Source organism: Empidonax traillii, unplaced genomic scaffold (genome assembly GCF_003031625.1).
Source record: "Empidonax traillii isolate 1590-97213 ecotype Southwest subspecies unplaced genomic scaffold, ASM303162v1 scaffold427:size767076, whole genome shotgun sequence".
Classification (NCBI taxonomy): Eukaryota; Metazoa; Chordata; class Aves; order Passeriformes; family Tyrannidae; genus Empidonax; species Empidonax traillii.
Genome location: NW_020955620.1, coordinates 101748 through 120639, shown reverse-complemented (window position 1 = coordinate 120639; position 18892 = coordinate 101748). Strand labels below are relative to the sequence as shown.

At 38.3% G+C, this 18892-nt stretch overlaps 1 protein-coding gene across 1 annotated transcript in view; it reads left to right on the top strand.

Moving 5' to 3' along the window:
• Positions 1–4463: 4463 nt before the first annotated feature.
• The window catches only part of BANK1 (B cell scaffold protein with ankyrin repeats 1), a gene marked incomplete at its 3' end in the record, with an annotated part of 115697 nt that continues 101268 nt past the window's right edge, over positions 4464–18892 (top strand). Inside the window, exon 1 of the mRNA XM_027894453.1 lies at positions 4464–4476. Within this exon, the coding sequence (XP_027750254.1) occupies positions 4464–4476 (13 nt within the window). The remainder of the gene's footprint in view (positions 4477–18892) is intronic.

Here is an 18892-nt window from a genome sequence, read left to right as displayed (position 1 = left end):
CACATTCAGTTCCGTGACACTGCACTGCTTAGCTGGCCATTTGTGCAGGACGCACAATACTGCTATTGCAGCCGTATGGACAGGAGTATGGAATCCACACTGCCAGCCAGATGCCCCAGCAAAATCTTGCCCACCTCTCTAGCTCCAGCCAAGGCCAGTGACTGCATTTTAAGAATAATCCTATGTAAAAGCTCCTAAATTCAGCCTCTATCCATATAACTCCGTGCCATGACTTTAGGAGAGATACCAACAGCATCACTAACAGAGTGCTCTGCAGGCTCCAGACCAAGTGATTTTTTGGGATGAAAACATCAGCTACGCACCAGATTTTTCTTCACAAGTTTTTCCTTATTATGTGTTAAAGAACTGCTCCAGGTATGTTCATTAGCATCATTCCTCCTCTCAAATCCTTTCCCACTTTTAGTCCAATCTTTTAAGTCTGGATGGGTAATTGCAGTTTCCTGTCTGAATTGTCTCACTCCTTTCTTCAATTCTTTTGTGAAGGACTGGCTTCAGTTTCTTCAGATCTTTTAAGTCAGTAAGAGGAAAAAAGATGTTGAGGGAAAAAAATCTACTTTATTGCATTTTTCAGCCATTCTAAGAAAAAAAAAAAAAGCTTTAAAAAGGCCCTGGAAAACCACATGCTCAGGTAAATATGAAAAAGAACTGTATCTTAGCAAATAGCTATCTGCAGTCAAATGGCAATGTAATGTATGCTGAAATTGCTTCTGCAATAGGAACTGTTAGATTTTCTCATTAGTTGAAAAGCAAAATATTGGCAAATTAGACTGTAATTTCAGCAAAAATCTCCTAGGTCATATGGTCTATTTCTTCTGGTCTGACAGGATTGAGCTGTTCATTTTGAAGTGTTTTCTGCAACCTATTTTTCAGTAACTCCAATTCAAAAGTGAGTAAGAACATTCCACTGCAAGGTTCTTTATCATTCATTTGCCACCTGACAACTTGTCTTTGAAAACTACCACAAAGTACTTGAACTTTGTGCTACTAGAAAATATTCCTTGATAGACATTTTATTTTTTTTTTCATATGGCTTCAATTGTATGTGAAAAGGAATTTCTTACTTGAAGAAGAATGACTAAAATCTGGACTAAATTAATTCTATGGTCAGTGGTTAAAGGTATGAGCATTACTGTATTAGGAGGCAGAGTCTGTAAATCAACATTGCTTAACAAACCATTACATTACAATAATTACATTGTGAAAAATAACAAATAGCTCTCCACAAATCAAACGTCAGGATGGATAGTGTTCTACGGTCACTGAGAAGCAAATTATATCACCTCAATTCTCTCAGGCACATGTGATCAATAAGAAGCAAGTGCTGACTATTGCTTGGGAACTACACATCAACTTTGCTCCGGTTTCATTACTGGATATTTCTCTTTGCAATCCCAGTCAATAGCCTCATCAGTTTTAGATTTCCACATGGTCCTACCATCCTATTAAGTCATGGTAAATACCTTCCCTGTTTGCAATTTAGACATCTGTTATTTTTCGAGAATGCAATTCAAGTGTTGCCTTCATCTTCCACACCATTCTTAACAATTAATTTTAGAGACAAGACAATCATTACTCCTGTGTGGTTCAAGCAGTCACTACTTTGCTAGACATACTGGCAGATATTTTGCTAACTTGAAAAAAAATTATGAGAAAAAAAAGAAGAATAATGCATAGGAGGGTGTATTCATGGACCTGGAGGTGGCTGAAGAAGGAACAAACCTGACTTGCACCAGCCAAGAATGCAGCCCAAAGACAGTGATTAATCTAGGTCTAGCAAATCCAGCACATATACATCCAATGTAGCAAAGAAACACACTGGTACTGGGGGTCTGAACTGACTTCAGCAACTACCTACTGTCTTCCTGAAAATTCCTTTCTTTGCATGTTGCATATGGTTAAGAAAACCAAGCTTTCATTTATGACCAAGCTTTATTTAAAATCCATAAGCAACTCTGTTGTCTATTTAATCAATTCAATCTACTTTTTTTAAAACATCCTGTTTGGCACTGCATCATGTTATTTATTAGTGATGTAGTTCTCAATACATGTTTTCAAATAAAGGTCATCTTGCTATATGGCATTATATTGGGGCATTGACTTTCTTACACTGAAAACAGCATTTGAATTGGTTTCTAACCACAACATGATTCATTCAGTTTGTTACCACTGAAGGCTTAAATGTGGTAACCCAATTAATAGATTTTTTTTAAAAAACAAAATCTTGGGGATTAATGTGACCTGCACATGCATACCAAAACATAAAACAAAGTAACAGGTAACTGTACATGAAATTATATTCTATATATAAGACGGGGGCAGGGGGGAGGAAGGAGGGAAGAATTTTCTTTCTACTCTCTGTTATGCCTATAAAAAAAACTTTAAAAAATCCACACAAGTATATAATGTATCTGAATTTTTTTCAAAACTACATAAAACTCTGTTGTGACCACTGAGGATGCTGTGGGAGGAAACAGATTTTTATATATATATATAAGAATGAACTTACAGAATGACACAAATAATTTTCATTATATACTGGCGGTGCTTTTATGTTCCAGGCCACCTATTTTATATTCTCTTATGCTTCATCTGTGTCATTAGCCAATTTAATCATAGTTGTACTAGAGAAAAAAATGATTACATTTGTCTCAGTTCACCCATTTTTCCCTTAACTGACAGTGTTACTGTGTACAGTAACTTTTTTTTTTTTTAGAATCATGTTCCATCCTAGAACTCCTTTATTTTTATTTTAGTAGGTGGGAATTTAAGTAACAAAAGGAAGGTCTCTTGGCATATTCCAGCCTCTATTATATGACATCTCATTCATGTTCATCCTGCACACAATTCAAGACTACTGACACTGTAATGCTGTGTTCCATGCGTCCAAAAATACATTACTGCAATTAGGTATTACCTAGATATCTGTCTCTTCAATGAATGAAACCTGAAGGGAAAAAATGAACAGAAAGGGACAACGGGAGATATTCCAGGCTCTTCCTGATGCACATATAGACTGATGTGATTGGATCTAGTTTGGATTTTCCCTGTGTTTAGGGAAATTAACTAGATATTTCCCCTGTAGCTAGACATTTCCTCTGTGTGATAGGCCAGGCCAAATGAGAAATTCACCAAAACTACCAATACGTTAGCAAAAGCAACTGAAAAAAAACCCCCAAAACATAACAAATAATAATAATAATAATAATAATAATAATAATAATAATAATAATAATAATAAATCTACCTGTATAATTACAGAAACAGGAACAGCTCATGATGGTTCTGTTTTCTACATATTTTGGATGGACATGGTCCCTGCAGCATGCAAAGCCTTTACAGAAGTAGTTCTCTGAAGTCCAGCCTCTTGCACATTTGTGGTTTGTGGTCGATTGCAAACTGAAGGTTTTGTCACACTGAGACATTTGTAAAGTCTGCCTCTGTGTGGATTTTCCTTTCTCTAATGCTGCTTGAATTCACTCTGCAGCCTTCCCTTCAGTTCAGGCAGAGTCTCTTAATTTTGGATACCCACATTCCTGAAAGTGGTTCTTAGCAAATTCACCTTTTGAGATCCTTAAAACCTTTGACAAGTTTCACCAAAATCAGCCAAAAAGCATTAAAGTTCAGGTAGGGAAGGTGAGCACAGGAGTTCAGATGGGCAGGAAGCACACACCTATGGCTGAATTGCAGTTCAAAACGCTTTGCTTCCTTTGGAAACTAACTTATTTCGGGCGGTACTTTCAGTTTTCCTGTAATCCTATTTTATGGGGCAACTCCGGCTCCCTGTGGTGAGCCTGGCCTTTATTTTGAACTCAAAAGATGATGCTACCTTGATCGATGTCCCCTGACTAAATTTGATAGCCAGAGCAGCAGTGAGCTGAAGCGTTTGCAGTCTCTCTCGTGGGCCACTTGTCTCGCTTTTTTTTTTGTTTTTGTTTTTTTGTTTTGATTTACTACTCCTTGCCACGCCAAAAAATAAATATACGTCTTAACAGTGTGGCGGAGCTAACCAACGCCGCACCCGAACACCTTCCCAGCAGGTGCCTCACTCCGGGGCACACCTCCCTGCTGCCTTTCGCCCTCGGCGGGCGTTTCCACGGAGGACGGCCCGGTCCACCTGCTGCAGTTTGACACTGAAACCCACCGCTATGCGCAGCCGAGAACGCTAGACCCGCTCCTCGTTTTCTCCCCACAGAAACAACTCGGGCGGCCGGCGGCTCCCACGGCCGGGGTGTGTGGGGGTGTGCTCAGCGGGGCAGATGGGGTGGGGCCGAGCGGGCGGCGGAGCGGCCGGGGCCAGCCCCGACCTCGCGCTTCCGTCCCGCTGGAGGCGACCGGCCGGGTCATCGCCCTGAGGCCGGGTCATCGCCCTGGGGCCGGGACATCGCCCTTGTGCCGGGAGAGCGCTCTCCGGGCGAGGGAAGCGCTGCGGGGGCGGCGGAGCCATGAGGCCGGCAGGTCGGTGCGGGGTGTGAGGGCGGGGAGGCCGCCCCGCGTCCTTGCCCAGGGGTGGGTGGGGTCGGAGCGCGGGGAACCCTACTGGGTGCTCAGCGGGTGCGCACACCCTGTGAGCGTGCCTGGTCCAAAATCTATTTATTTATTTATTTATTTATTTATTTATCCATTTATTTATCCCTTTGGAGTTTCGGCTCGCGTCACCTGTTTGCGTGTTTTCGTGGCAAATTGTGCCCGACCTTTTTATTAATGACTGTTTTATTGACTGTGTTTACTGCTGTTCTTAGTGCCTCAGGACGGTTTGAGATAACTTTTCCTTGAAAGTAGCCCTAGAGCGCAAGTGGTATCTAATAAGTCTGTTACAGCCTCGAAATACCAATGTAACTTTTCTGAAGAGGGGGAAGTCTGGCACTGAAAAGTTGGGAAGTGAAGGAGTAAAAGTTGTATGAGCGATGTTAATTCGTTCCTACATGTGTATCCACTCTGGGATAGTCTTAACTGGCCAAGCACATGTTGTGTGATTAGTTAAAAATTGATCATCCTTTTGCAGTTTCTCAGATTTCAGTATGGGCTCCAGCCTGTACTGTACAGCAAAACTGCGGTGCTTTTCACAGAAATACTAATTTCTTTGTTCATGCGTTTATAGATGTTTATTGCATTATCCACGTGCCTCAAAACTGTTAGTGTATATTCTGTTATTGCCTTGGTAGTACTGGGACGCATTATACAATTGACTGATGGAAAAATTTTATGAAAAGATAAAAGTACTCATATAAATCAGAGGCAGTCCTTAATCTGAACCAGAAACCTGTGACTCCTTGTCCCTGTGCATGTTGTTCCCTGTTATGTTTCCTTATTCACAGAAATACTGTGTATTTACTGCTCCCATTTTCTTCACGTGTCTTTGCAAGGTTCAACACGACAAATCAAACCAGTACCTGCAAAGCTGGGCACTCAGTAAAGGGGAAATGAAAGATATGCATGCAGGCACCAGCGGTTTCACTTGCTTGCAGCAAGGAGCTCAGCTTTATTTTTGTGATTCTTCTCTTAGTTGGGACAATATTTTATCCTCATTTTCTGAATGAGGAATCAAGAAAGAGAAGTCTGAAGTTCTGAGTCTGCAGAGGTGACTCAATGCTTTCTTCTGCTGTTCTGGTTCATCATTTAAAATCACTACTTCAGATGTCAAGACAGGTTTTTTGCAAAGTACCTTATATTTTGTATCAATTTACAAGTACAGCATTCTAATGACATACCATCACAAGCCATCTCTACCTACTACTCTCATTATACATATTATTATTATTATATAGATGAAAACACTAACAAAGAAAGACAAAGGGACTTTCCCAGCTGTTTTATAATAAGTTAGTTGTAGATAAAATATCAAAACTCAGTACCGCTTTACTTTCTATGCAAGGCCGATGGCAAAATGGGTGTGGTTATTTTACCAGTATCTAGTTTTTGATAGATAGGATTTTCTATCTAGACTCAGCTTGCAGCATTGTAGGCTTACTTAAAGAAAAAAAACTCGCACACATGAGCAAAACTACATTTTATAGCATTGCTAAATATGCACCTACTATCCCAGTTATTAGGCAAACTGGTATTTTCTAGATATGAACAGTCAGTTGTGTTCTGATAATCACAGAAGTTTGCTTAGTGATCATTCTGTATCAATGACAGTATACAACTGTGCGTGACCTGGGGACATCCACTTTAAAGTCTGGCTTTTGGTGAATAAAGGCAGTCAAATCCTGACTGTGCACGCGAAATAGCTGGAGCAATTGCTGAGTAAATATGTCACAACACCAAAGAGGGATGGCTGGTTTCCCAGCTGCTCGCAGCCAGTTCCACACATTGGCAGGGGAACAAGTAACTGTAGGCTTAGCCAGCAGAGAAGATGCTGGCCTTCTGCTGTCATCGTTTGTCTCTGTCATTTTTTCGTGTATTGAGTAAGCCTCATCCACCTGCAACCTCAATGCATAAACCTGTCTCCAGTTTTACCACATCACCAAACCTTTCTTTCCACAGTGTAAGGAGATCTGTTTTCTCCTAATGGAACACTAGATGTGATGTGAGGTACCGAAGTTGCTTTAGGTGGATTGCCCAAGGCCTAGTCTAACTCAAATTTGAAAGCTGTTTGGGATGCTTGGTGGGAGAGACAGGCTAGTTACTTGCCAATACCTTGTAGGACACCCTAGCCTAGATGAACTTCTTTATGCAAATTCTATTAAACATGCTGTAGCAGTAGAGATAAAACATCTGTGATGTTGATGATCCTTGATGACATCTGTCTTCACTTGAGACAGGAGGCACTGATGGGATAACTTAAATGCTGTGCTGTTGTTTGAGTTATTACTCTTCTCCACACTCTTGAATGTAAATACCTTCATGGAGATCTTTCACTATGTGCTCTTTATTTACACTGCGTACATTTCTGTCTCTCCAGCTGCTGCTGGGGCAAAGTTTACCTGTCATGTTCTGGGAGGGAATAAACAAAAGTAATACTGGATTTTTTTGTTTGGTTTTTTTTTTTTTCCCCCCCCTCAAGAATTAGGGATTGCTCAAATTTTAGTAGCTTTAAAAATTTTTCAACTGCTTCACTTTTAAGGGGAAAAAAAGGTCTCAGACCATGATTTGATTAAAAATCTAAGGGGTCTCGTGGTGGAGTTTTGAAGCAGATTCAGCAAAAAGTAAGTGTTCATAATGTGAGCATTAAAATTAGTAGTAATAATGTATTAGTAATTTAAGTATCAAAGAAGCGAGAAGTACCTTATGATTAACACAAAGCTAGCTATGTCTTTGAAAGCGTTGGGTTGCTCATTCAGATTCTACAGTTGAAGGTAACAAGATGTCTGCCTTATGCAAATCCTCTCCTGTCTCCCTTCTGCTGCAAGCAGCAATTACTGAAGTTTGCATACAAGCAATTGACCACCCACATTCCACATTTGAAAAATTGTATCAGTTGAGGTCACGTTAATGGTGAAAGCAAGCAGTGCTTTCAGTTTCTGCAAAGAAAAACGTTTGTGTCCAGGGAGTCAGAAACCACAGTGTGACTGTTTTCCTATCTGTGTATCTCTTGAAGCTTATCTTGAAGCATTTGGTCAGCTTATATACTCTTTTATATGCTTGTAGGTAATAAAGAATGTTTTTGCTTCTCTAATAAGCTTAAGTACCCTAATGCAAACAGCAGCAATAGCTTGTGATACAATTATATCCTCCTGGGAGGTCCAGTCACTTCTGGCTATCATTAAAAAAATAAAGCTGCCCTGACCTTTTGTATAAATTAAAATCAGACTATTACTATGTGAACGGTGATAAACAACTAGGTTTTGCTAAACTTAAACAAAAGTAGTAAGTTCAGAATGGTATTTTAAATAATTTCTGAAACTGCCATGAAGGTAAGAAGGGACTCATGAATACCAAGATCTAAATTTTAAACTGGGATCTATTTCATGTGATGATATTGATGATTATTTAGTGTTTATTGGCTCCCTGCATAGTAAGAAACCAAGGCTTTGTATTGAGCCAGAGTATATCATTTATGCTATTGCAGGACTGACAGTTAAAGCAAACTGGTCTTAGCAGTCCCATCATTACTTTGTTCTTCAAAGTTTCCATGAGTCTTTGTGTGCAGTTAAATAAGAAAAGGCCTACATGTGTTTTATGTTGAGATAGTTCAAGCAGCGGTATCGCTGAGTTTGGAAAGCACCCTTTTGCATTCAGATCACATGCTTAACAGCTGTAAATGACTCGAAACTTTATACAGGTGTTTATAAATAGCTGCAGTCTGTGGCTAGGGTTCATTTCTTCTTGTAAGCTTAGGGGTGATGAGCAGTCATTTTTATATGCCAACTGATAACTAATGAGCCTTCGTTATGGCCGAGTACTACATACTGTTAAAAACAAATTTGCAACAGTAAGTATAATTTCTCCTAGTAGTATTTTGAAGTCGCTTCTGTGATAAATAAGAACTCTTATCTATAGGAAATACAGTTACTGCCTGGGTATAGCATATTTGGAATATCAGTATTCTTGATACTCAATTACTCAATACTTAAGCACTTATCAGAGAGCTGTGTTTTACTAGCTTTACTAGTATACCATCTGAGCTCTGACTCAGAGCATTCAAGTTCTGAAGTACACAGGAGTGTGTATTGCTGTTAGAAAAGGAAAGGAAACTTCTATCTTTGTTGCTTTTAATTGGAAAGAAAAATAATTTCAAAGCCTATTGAGCTTTTATTTTTGGCAATCTTTTTGATCATTTGTGCAGAACTCGGACACAGTGGTCATTTGCAATGTGCAATGCAGGGCTTCACTTTCCTCTCCAGAGAAGTTCTTAGAGGATGCTGAGATGATAAATGAGATGTTTTTACAAGCATATGTTCCACATTCCCAATGGTTGATGCAGTAGCAGGTTCCTCCAAACAGATACTAAGAGTACTGGGGTTTTTTTGAAAATTCTCTCTAGCATATCCAACTGTCTCGATGTACTGCTGCATGATTTTTTTATTTTTACAGTTGAGATCTATATATCAAGTACAGATTCATTCTGCAGTGTTTCATTGTTATTATTGATAAATGCAATAATAAAATAGGGAAATCAAAAAAGAAAAGCAAGCCAAAGAAAATGTTTGAAAATGTTTTAAAATGTCGTTGTTGATCTGTTGGCATTTTAAATGTTTCCCGTGTGTGCGGTGTGATGTGCTTGTGTGTGTGAAAGTGTGTATGTATATACCTAAGGATGTTCTTCAGAAAACGGATCGGGAATTTTCATAACTTCTGTGGCTTCTGTTTAAGAAATGGAGAATTCATGTAAGAATGTGAAGCTGAATGCAGTACCTTTGTCAAGTTTCAGTTTTCCCTCTGTACGTACTGGTAAACTTACTTCCAGTGAGTTGCTGAATCTTGGAGGTTTTCATAGTAGAAAAAAAGAATTGCAAATATCTTTCACCTCTTTTTACTGTTAACTTTTAGTAGGTGTCTTTATTTCTTAATTCTTCTGTCTGTAAGAAAATTGTACCTCTGAAGTCCATAGAATCTTAGAGCCATGGAATAGTTTGCTTTGGAAGGGACATTTAAAGGCCATCTATTCCACCCCCCCTGCAGTGAGCAGGGACATCCTCTGCTCGTTCAGGTTGCTCAGAGCCCCATCCAGCCTGACCTTGAATATTTCCAGGGATGTGGCATCCGCCATCTCTCTGGAAAATCTGCTCCAGTGTTTTACCATCCTCATTGTAAAGACTTCTTCCTTATATTGAACATAAATCAACCTCTTTTAGTTTAAAACCTTAGTTTACCCTTGTCCTATTGCAACAAGCCCTGCTAAAAAGTTTTTTCCTCACCTGTCTTATAGGTCCCCTTCAAATAGTGGAAGGCCTGCACATATTTCTTTCTCTTCTCTTTGCCCTGGTGATACATGCTTTAGCATTTTCCTTATTTTGCACATGAGTTTGGGGTGAGGAATTTGGAAGCAGTGACGAGAGTGCATTCTTACAAGGTTCTTCATCTTGCTCTCTCTATTTAGCAAAACCTCTAAAAACCACGAGGAAAACATCCATTTCATCAGCCAAGTGTCTTTTCTGGCTGTGTCTGGTCTTTCTGCTGGAGTGTACCGTAGCTTCTGTCCAGCCTGCATACTTGGGTTTTTTTTTCTTGTTTTGCCCTGACACCAAGTTGAGGTGCAACTGAATAGTGCAGCTGGATCTAGGAGCTAACACCTAATCCTAAATCCCCTGCTCTAGACATGAATAACAAAATTTTCTTACAAGAAATAAAGAGAATGTCAAAATTAAACAACCCCACCCCTCCTCCCCCAAAGCTGAATGAAATCCTGCCACATGTGGTTCAGTTCGTGCCTAAGCGTACTTTACTATTCAGGTTTCTCAGTGGTGGGGACATGCTGATTTCTGTCTCTGCTAGCTCTAGCAACCTACTTTCCTGTCAAAATGTAACAAAGTAATCGTATTTTTACTCACTATTTATTGTTATCTCTGCTTCCAAGTAATAAAAAAAAAAAAAAACCAAAACAAAAAACAACCCAAAATCAAATAACAATTTTTTTAGTTATTCTCTGCGTGTGGTGAATGTTAACTCGTGAAGAATAAATAATTCAAGTTTGTTGACTGTAGTCAATAAATAGTGGTGGGAGATTTGTTTTTCTTTTTTTAAATATCAGGTTAGAGGTACAATTGAAAGAGTAACCATTATTTATTCTCTACTAGAAAAATAGTAAAAATTCTATAAGCTTTGAGAAAAACAGAACAGTGTATGAAACAGCATTTATGAATTAAACTTTTATGAAATTTAATAATATATGTTAAACATATCTTCACAGAGTGAACCCTTTTGTTATCCATAATTTTCATTTATTTGTGAAATATTTACTGTTTAGATAGCTGAAAGGAAAATGTGTAGGATGACTGGAATGAATTGAACACAGACAATTTAGAACCATTTGAGGGCTGAAAATAAAAGATTCCGTGTTAAGTAATGCTAGTGTCCTGTGTAAAAATGAAAGGGTAAATACAGTACAGGCTTCGAAGCAGTTATGTGCTGATGTGATAGTGGGCACTAAATGAAAAGTACTAAAATCAGTACTTTTATCAGAACACTACAAAGGTGGTGTTCCTCTGATTTATTGAAAGTTATTTGATTGAAAAGACTAAGGCAGTTGCTCTTTGTAAAATTATAATACACATGAGTGACATAAAACAATTTTTTAAATTACCAAAACCATATGAACAACAAAGCACAGATATTTTCTCACTTTGATTCTCTTTCCTTTCAAAAATATGAAATACAGTGGGAAACTGGTAGGTGTGGAGTATTCAGTAAAAACTCCTTCATCAAGTAGTGATTTCCCTAAGGTTTTGTTACTAAGATTTTTTTGAAGTGTTTGCAACAGCATTCACATAATTCAGTTATGACTGAAGCATGTGGTGCTGGCCAGGAGTGTATGCTTGAGCAGATGGATAAAAAATCCTGAGAAGGGGGCCAATCTATCTGTTGGTGTAGAAGCACGCTGTGTCTCCCCAGAAAAACTTCTTTCCAGTATAAACTTAGTTTAGCTGAGCATTTTAAGAGAAAAGAAAAAAAAAAAGCCCTCTGAAAAATGACCACATGATCATTATTTTTCAAGTGCATTTTATTTGTTTGAGGGAACTGAAATAAGCAATGTGATTTATGAGTCTCAGTTCACATTTACTACAATGCAAGGCCTTGCAGTTAGCCAGATAGACGGCAACATCTTTACCAGTGTCTAATTATTTTTAACTATGTCCAGAAAGTAAATTCTAGCAGCTTAATCTTACTTTTAATATCTAAAGGTAATTTGCATTTCAAATTCTTCTGACACTTTTATTTTTTTAAAGCTGGGCTGATATTATGAGAAAATTTAATAAAGATCGAATCAAATAATAGAAGTAGTCTTGCTTGGAAAGAATGTTCCATAGTATCTAGAAAATCTAATAAAAATGCATGAAACTCAATACACCTTTTTTTCTCCCCTCTTTCCCCCCCCCCCCCAATGTCTACTATTATATGTTTCACTGAGTCTCCAGTTGCTGTAGTGTTCCTAGCTGTAAACATGGAAAGCTAATTCCCCAGCTAGTGTATCTCAGAATAGCTGTAGGTAATCAACAAAGCCTTGTTGCTGTGCACTATCGAAGGAAATTTTGCCACTTTTTTTAATGAAAACTTTAAGGGTCTCATACTTGTGTTTTGTAACACAGTAATCTTATCATTAAGACTTCCAAATGCATTTCTCTCCCTTCTCAATTCTGTTCCCTGTTCAAGACTAACCATTTTAGAGGGGGACAAATCTAATTTGGCCTTGAATGAAAGTCTGTAATGATTGAATTGGAGAAAAAAATATTTTCAGTGAAAGTTTAAGCCAGATCCTACATTTAGCAGTTTGGAAACAGAAGAATTTTCTGCTTACAGAGTACGTTCAGGGCTGTTTCATTTTAATTTTCTCATAGAGCTTTTGCCAAGCTATTGTCAGTTGGTTTTCTAAAAGAGTTTAAAAACAGCTGTGTTTCACTGGCAAAGTAGCAGCCTGTATTTCAACACTGAGGCTTATAGAATTCATTAAAATGGCAATCCATGTTTTTGTATTTTAGCTTGCAAGTATATAGTGTATACCATAACTTTTGGACTCCCACATGCTGTTAAATCTATACTATTCGTTTTGGATTACGTGTATAATAATGAATAATATTCATTTTGTATGCAACCTGCTCTTTAAAATATGCCTTAACTAATATCACAAAAATGCAGAACTATCCTTTCAAACTGTGACAACTCACTCATTGTATGTAACATTTCAGAGACTTCTGTGAAAGCTAGTCCTTTGTATCAGAAATCAAGGGTTGAAAATAACCATACTTAAAATATTATAAAAGTAAAATATACCACTTATTTCTCTCACCACAATTATTTCACAGGTGAGCACTGTAAAATTGAAATTGCCAAAATGTACATGCTCTCCCCTAAACAATCTGTTTTGCTTAGTAGACTGAAAAAGTTTTCACACTCATGTAGCAAAAAGCCAGTACTGGGTATGGTAAATGTTTGGAAGAAGGAGAACATACGGAACTTCCAATTGGTTTGTTTCCTGGATGCATGCCATGTGGTCAAAGGCAGTACTAGTTACACAAAATCTTTCTGCAAGGGCTCTCTGCTAGAGAGGGACCCAAAATTGTTACCCGGGTAACTCTCCAATTTATTCTTATTTTGGGACTAGTACTAGTTGGAGAATTTATTTTGCAGGGGGGAAAGATGATTCTATGTGTTAAAGATCTACTGAGGAGATATGCTTACCGGGAAAATGTCTTTTGAATCTCATTCAAGCTGTAGCAGTATTTGGGCATTGCAGTTGATTTTGCAGCCCTGTGGGTGAATTGTGTGAAGACAGGTTGGCATTCCTTTAACTAACTTTTCTTTATCTGATGGACAGAAATAATGTGATTTGTTATATGGCTAATCTCCGGAATCTTTGTCTTAAGGTGGTAGAGAGAAAGCGGAGGTGTTTTTAATATAGAGAAGTCAGCCTTCCACTGAGATTGTTCCTGAATGTTTTATTTAGCTTTGTTTTCCAACTCACTATTACCTTTGTCATTGTTCATTTTATGAAGCTACACATTTATTTAATGATTTTCTACTTCATTTACTTCCTTCTGTATGCATCGTTAGGATGAATGCTGTTAGAAAGATCAAAACAAAAATATAAAGTGGTTGTCCAGCATTGATGGGAGATTTGTCTTGGTTTTTTGTTGCTGTTCTTGTTGGGACTTTTTTGACTGTCATGTATTTGTCAGAAAGGGACAAAAGAAATGAGCTGAAACTGGAGGATACTTTCTCCTACAGCCTCATAGCTTTGACATGTTATACATCAAATAAAAACTGCTTCTCACATTTCCTTGAATTTCTGGATGAATGCTCAAGTAAATGAAATGCATTAAAAATTGATTTTAAATCAGTCTGCAAAAGCAGGAGAAGATCAGGCCATTTAAATTATGGGATCTCTGAAGTCCTCCCTCAGTGCTGTGCTGACCTGTGGCAAAGGAACTTAAAGAAGTGTGGGTGAGGCACTGGAACAGGTTGCCCGGAGAAGTTGTTGATGCCCCATTATTGGAAGTGTTCGCAGCCAGGTTGGATGGGGCTTTGAGCAACCTGGAATAGTGGAAGGTGTCCTTGCCGTGTCAGAATATTGGAATTCAATGGTTTTTAAGGGTCCCTTCTGACCCAAACCATTCTATGACTGCTCTAAGAGAGTTCTACCAGGCAAGTGTCACATGGTAATGATAATCTGTAACTTAGGAATTGCTAGGATGTCAGCTGTGGTTAACTCAGTGTATTTAATTCCACTACAAATGCAGGGAACAGAGAAATCTCAGAGCAGAAATTACAGTAAATGGTGATATTTATTGATGAACATCGTCTGATGATCAGTGTCTGCCAAGTCCCTGGTGTACAAATTACAGTAGTTAATGTCTAAAACACTTTTCTTGTTTTATACATCAGTGCTACCGTGTGACCTTCCCAGATCACAGCAGCTGGAATCACAGCAACTTACCCAAAATGTTATTGCTTGCAAATTAAGTGCTTTTTGTTTTGTTGTATATGCATTATTTTCTGAGATATGTTCTGTTGTGATAGAGGTGCATGTAATGAATTTCACAAGACCGTTTCCCCTAGCACTAATTAATGTCTGCAGAACATGTTTTCTATTCTCTGTTTCTTATGTCGAAGGAATTAGAGATAAGAATTTGTGGGAAACTGAAGTAACAATGGAATCAAAGGTGACAGAGAAAAAAAGCAACAGAAGGCAAAAGAAAAAGCAAAGACGTTGAATTTAAATGAGCAGAGTGTAAATGTGATCATAAATCCAGAATTGCCCGGGCTAAGTCAGGATGGGGACACCTAGAGAGATCCTGATAAAACTGGCAATAATTAAAAAATAAAATAAACAGGAGGGCACTTTGGTTTACCCTAACACTGACATTTTGTAATTAATTTTTTCTTTAACTGTTCCCTGTTTATGAACCTATAGTTGTAGTGACAGTGTAAGGGAAAGTTTCAGGTGATGGTTGTTTCTAGTAGCAATAGCATCTGTTAATACAAACTTGATGCAGCTTGCTCAGGTTTTTCTGTGACCCTACAGACTTATTCCACAGCAATCATAAAAAAGTAGTCTGTTACTCAGCTCTTTATACTGTCATTATGATGTATTTTTCTCTTCTTTATTTGTTCATGTCTAAACCATTTCTGAATTACCCGGTTGTTTTCTGCTAAAATCTACCAAAGGTGTGAGGAAGTGACTGTAATGACATGAAATTTTGCCTCATTGTAATTGTGATAACGGACAAGATCTGCCTTGAAATAGAGAACTGAGTTCTGACTTCTGTATCCTGTGTTTGTGTTCAGTCTTGTTCATTAGAAATGAACCTGCCCATCTTTAGATATTCAGCTGCATGTATTCATAGGACAGGTCAGAGAGAGCCTAAACAAGGGAATAAGGCCATATCAGTTAAAGAGGAACAGCTTTTTGGGCATAATGTTAGATTTGTAAGGTTTAACGGTCAGGTATCTTTGTAGTCTACCTGTGCCAGGTCCATGCAGTCAGAGGTACCCCAGGAACTTATTTTACTCTGTTCCCATTATTGCTGTAGGGAAGGTCAATGGAATTTCTTTACCTAGAAAGCCAACAAGATCAACCCTAAACTCACCCCATTTGTAGAAAAATTGTTCCTCTCTGTAGAATCTCATTTTACCCACTCCAGACCTTACTAAGCTTACTAGGAAGGATGAAAATGTGAGGGTTGATTTTATACAGATAGAGCAAGTGTTTTCACATACAGCTTATCAATTAGCAACAGAAAGCACGGAAACGGTGAAAATATTCTTATTACATGCCAGTTAAATAGTCCTCTGAAAATAGAAGTGCAGCCACTCTGCTGGCTGATGTGGTGGTTGCAGGAATGTCCTGTGTTTTAGGATAATTGCTTTAATTGAAACAGGTGTGCCACAATGCTGCAGCAATTTTTACTACTTTCTGATCTCACTCTGAAGTTTGCCAGTGGCTTTTATAATTTTCATTACTGGAATATATCAGAGGAGCAACATGACTGCTTTGGAAACATTTTCCATTATCTGCAAGTAGTTCTAAAGTGCTTTGTGCAGTCCTTCCTGCGGTGAATGCATTTTGGCTTGCTTCAGGGGATTCGCCTTTCAGAATTCAAGCAACCAAGAGCTAGAGCTGCATTTCGAGAGACACATTTACTGGATGTGTGTGAGGTGTGCTGGCTGGGAAAATCAACGCCTTCTAGATGGGTGAGGGGCAGTTGATTGTGCTAAGGCCACTGATTAGTGCTGAATTAAATGTTCTCGCTTTGTTTCCAAATGTTGTATTGAAGGGGTTGTTTGAAGTGCTAGTGAAACTTTTTCCCTAGTTCCTTATTATATTACTGTAAGTGATCAGGGCAAGCAATGTGAAGAGATGAATGGCTGAATCACTATGAAAAAGATTGCAAAGGGGCCAAGAGAGTAAAGGTCTTTAGTTTCTGAAGTTTTGTTTGAACTAGTATGTATGCTTGCCGTTCTCATCCTACATTCAGCCCCCCAAAAAATGAATCTTCTTGAGATTAGAAGAAAATCTCTGAGCAAAGATGGGAGTCTGGGTTATTTTATGCCTCCTTATGTTTCTCATGATTATACCCATTTTTCTTGATTATACCCAGTTTTATCCTACAGGGTGAAAGAAATACAGAGGAAAGGGGGAGCAGAAGAGATGTCTCAGAGGAAAACCAGACCTTTTCCAAACCCTGATAGTTTTAAAAACCATGGACCTAAGACTCTATAGGTGAAGATGGCATGTTTCTGTGAAAGGGGAATTCATGGGAGAATGTCGTGCATTCCCCTTGGGTGATTTCTGATTTAGACAATGAAACTAGAATCTGGAGATATAGAAAAGCCTAATCAGATAAGTGCAGTCGACTTGTAAATTCTTCAATAGCTCTCTCCTGGCACTCCTTGACTGAAAAAAAAAAAAAAAAAAAAAGCTGCTTCTTTTGGTGTTAAGTTTTTAGCATGAGAGGATACTCATGGTAATCCTGGAGAGCGTAGTCTACTATTCGCAGAATTAAAGCTGCAATGGGTGTCTTTCCATATCACTTATGTTGCCCCAATTTTTCATCAATATATTGTGAGAAAGTGAGCAAGAACCTCTATTCTGTGCCTTTCCACTTCACCTTTGTACTTATTTTAACAAGTTTTTGCTGATGGACAGTAACTCATTATGTACAGAGTTTGCACACTTCTTTCTCAAATGTCTTTCCTTTTAAGATTGCTAATTAAAAATAAATAAAAAAAAAAAAAAAGCAACAACCTTCCCTTTCCCAAGTGAGGACAACTGTGATAGGAAGAAATAAAGGGGACACATTTTATGCTTTCTCTAGCAGGTAGCATCTCTCTCCTTTCTCAGCATAGTGGTGGAGGACAATTAGAAAGGGAGTTTTCTTCAGGCAGGTATCAAAGGCTAGTGTGATTCGAGTGAGAATTATAAACAGACTTGACTTACTTTTTTTGTTAGAGCTGACTGTGGCAAGCTTGGTACGTGGTCACAGGAATTCCAGGGCAGCTGAGTGAACAACAGGGAATGACATTGTACCCTAACTGGAAGAGATTCTGGATGATCCTGAGAAAGATGGTGTTCCATCTTTCAGTTAAAACTTGGGTAAACGTTGGTTTTCAAAAGTCACTTTTTTTTCTTTTTACCAAAGCGTCCTATGGCAGTGGGACTGTAGAGCCAATTTTTGAACCCCAATTGAAATCAGCCTTGTTCAAGTCAAACAAAGTATGTTAATACTGAGTTTCTAGAAACAACTGTAGTAAAATGCAGATATCTAAAAGTAAAGCATATAATCTACAAACCTTCACAAACCTCTGTAAATCTACAAGGTCTTTAAAAGGCAGGGAATAAGCTGACAACTGTGCAATGTTGTTCTCAAAGACGAGTGTTACCAAGTACTTCTTGCTTACTTCTAAGCATGCAATCTTAAAAGATTGCAAGGTTCATAAACTGAGGTACCTGTTTAAGAGTAGGTGTTGGCCACTAATGTTTGATTTGTTTCCTTTGCCTTCTGGATGTGTTTGGTGCATTGCAGAGTTCTGGAGATTTCCTTTCACTCTCTAATGTACTTGTTTGGGTTTTTTTAATGCCTCTACTCCATACTGTATCTTATAATTGTTGCCACAAAAGACGTGGGTTTTTTGCCTTATATATGCAATTTCTTGATTCCTTCTAGGTCACAGTAGTCTGCAAAGATGTTCCTGTCTCACTTGGTTCTCAAAAGATTCAGCAGGTTTTTTCGAAGAGGCTTTCAGATGGCATGTTTTAAGAGTTGTGCTTTCATGGGCAGCCACACACCAATAACTGCAGAATAGTTTTGCTTGTCAGAAGAACCCTTTCAGGTTATGGATGACTGCAGAAATTCTCTTGCTGTTTCTCATTGCTCAACTAATAATACATTTTATTTCTACCTTTGAGACAGGTCCCAAGTAGGAGCAGTTGAAGCACAGCTTAATTTTGTCAGGATATGATAGTTTCTATTACATTAACTTTCAAGGGAACAAAATTAATCTCACATTATATTCCAAGTGCAGTAACTTCAAAGAATTATTCAGTAAGATACAGAAATAATAAAGGGGAAAAAAGTCTAGTTGAAAGTTATGCATTGGTACTGTGTATTCAGTGTTGGTTAGTGTTGCATTAAAGCTAGAGTCTTTTTGTATCAGACTGAAGTAATACTGTTCTGAAAGCAGAGTGTTGGTGGGCTTGAATTTTCAAGTAAGTTGCTTTCAAGCATGTGTATCTTAGTAAAATTTCTGAAGGCAAAAACAATGGGCAACAGGG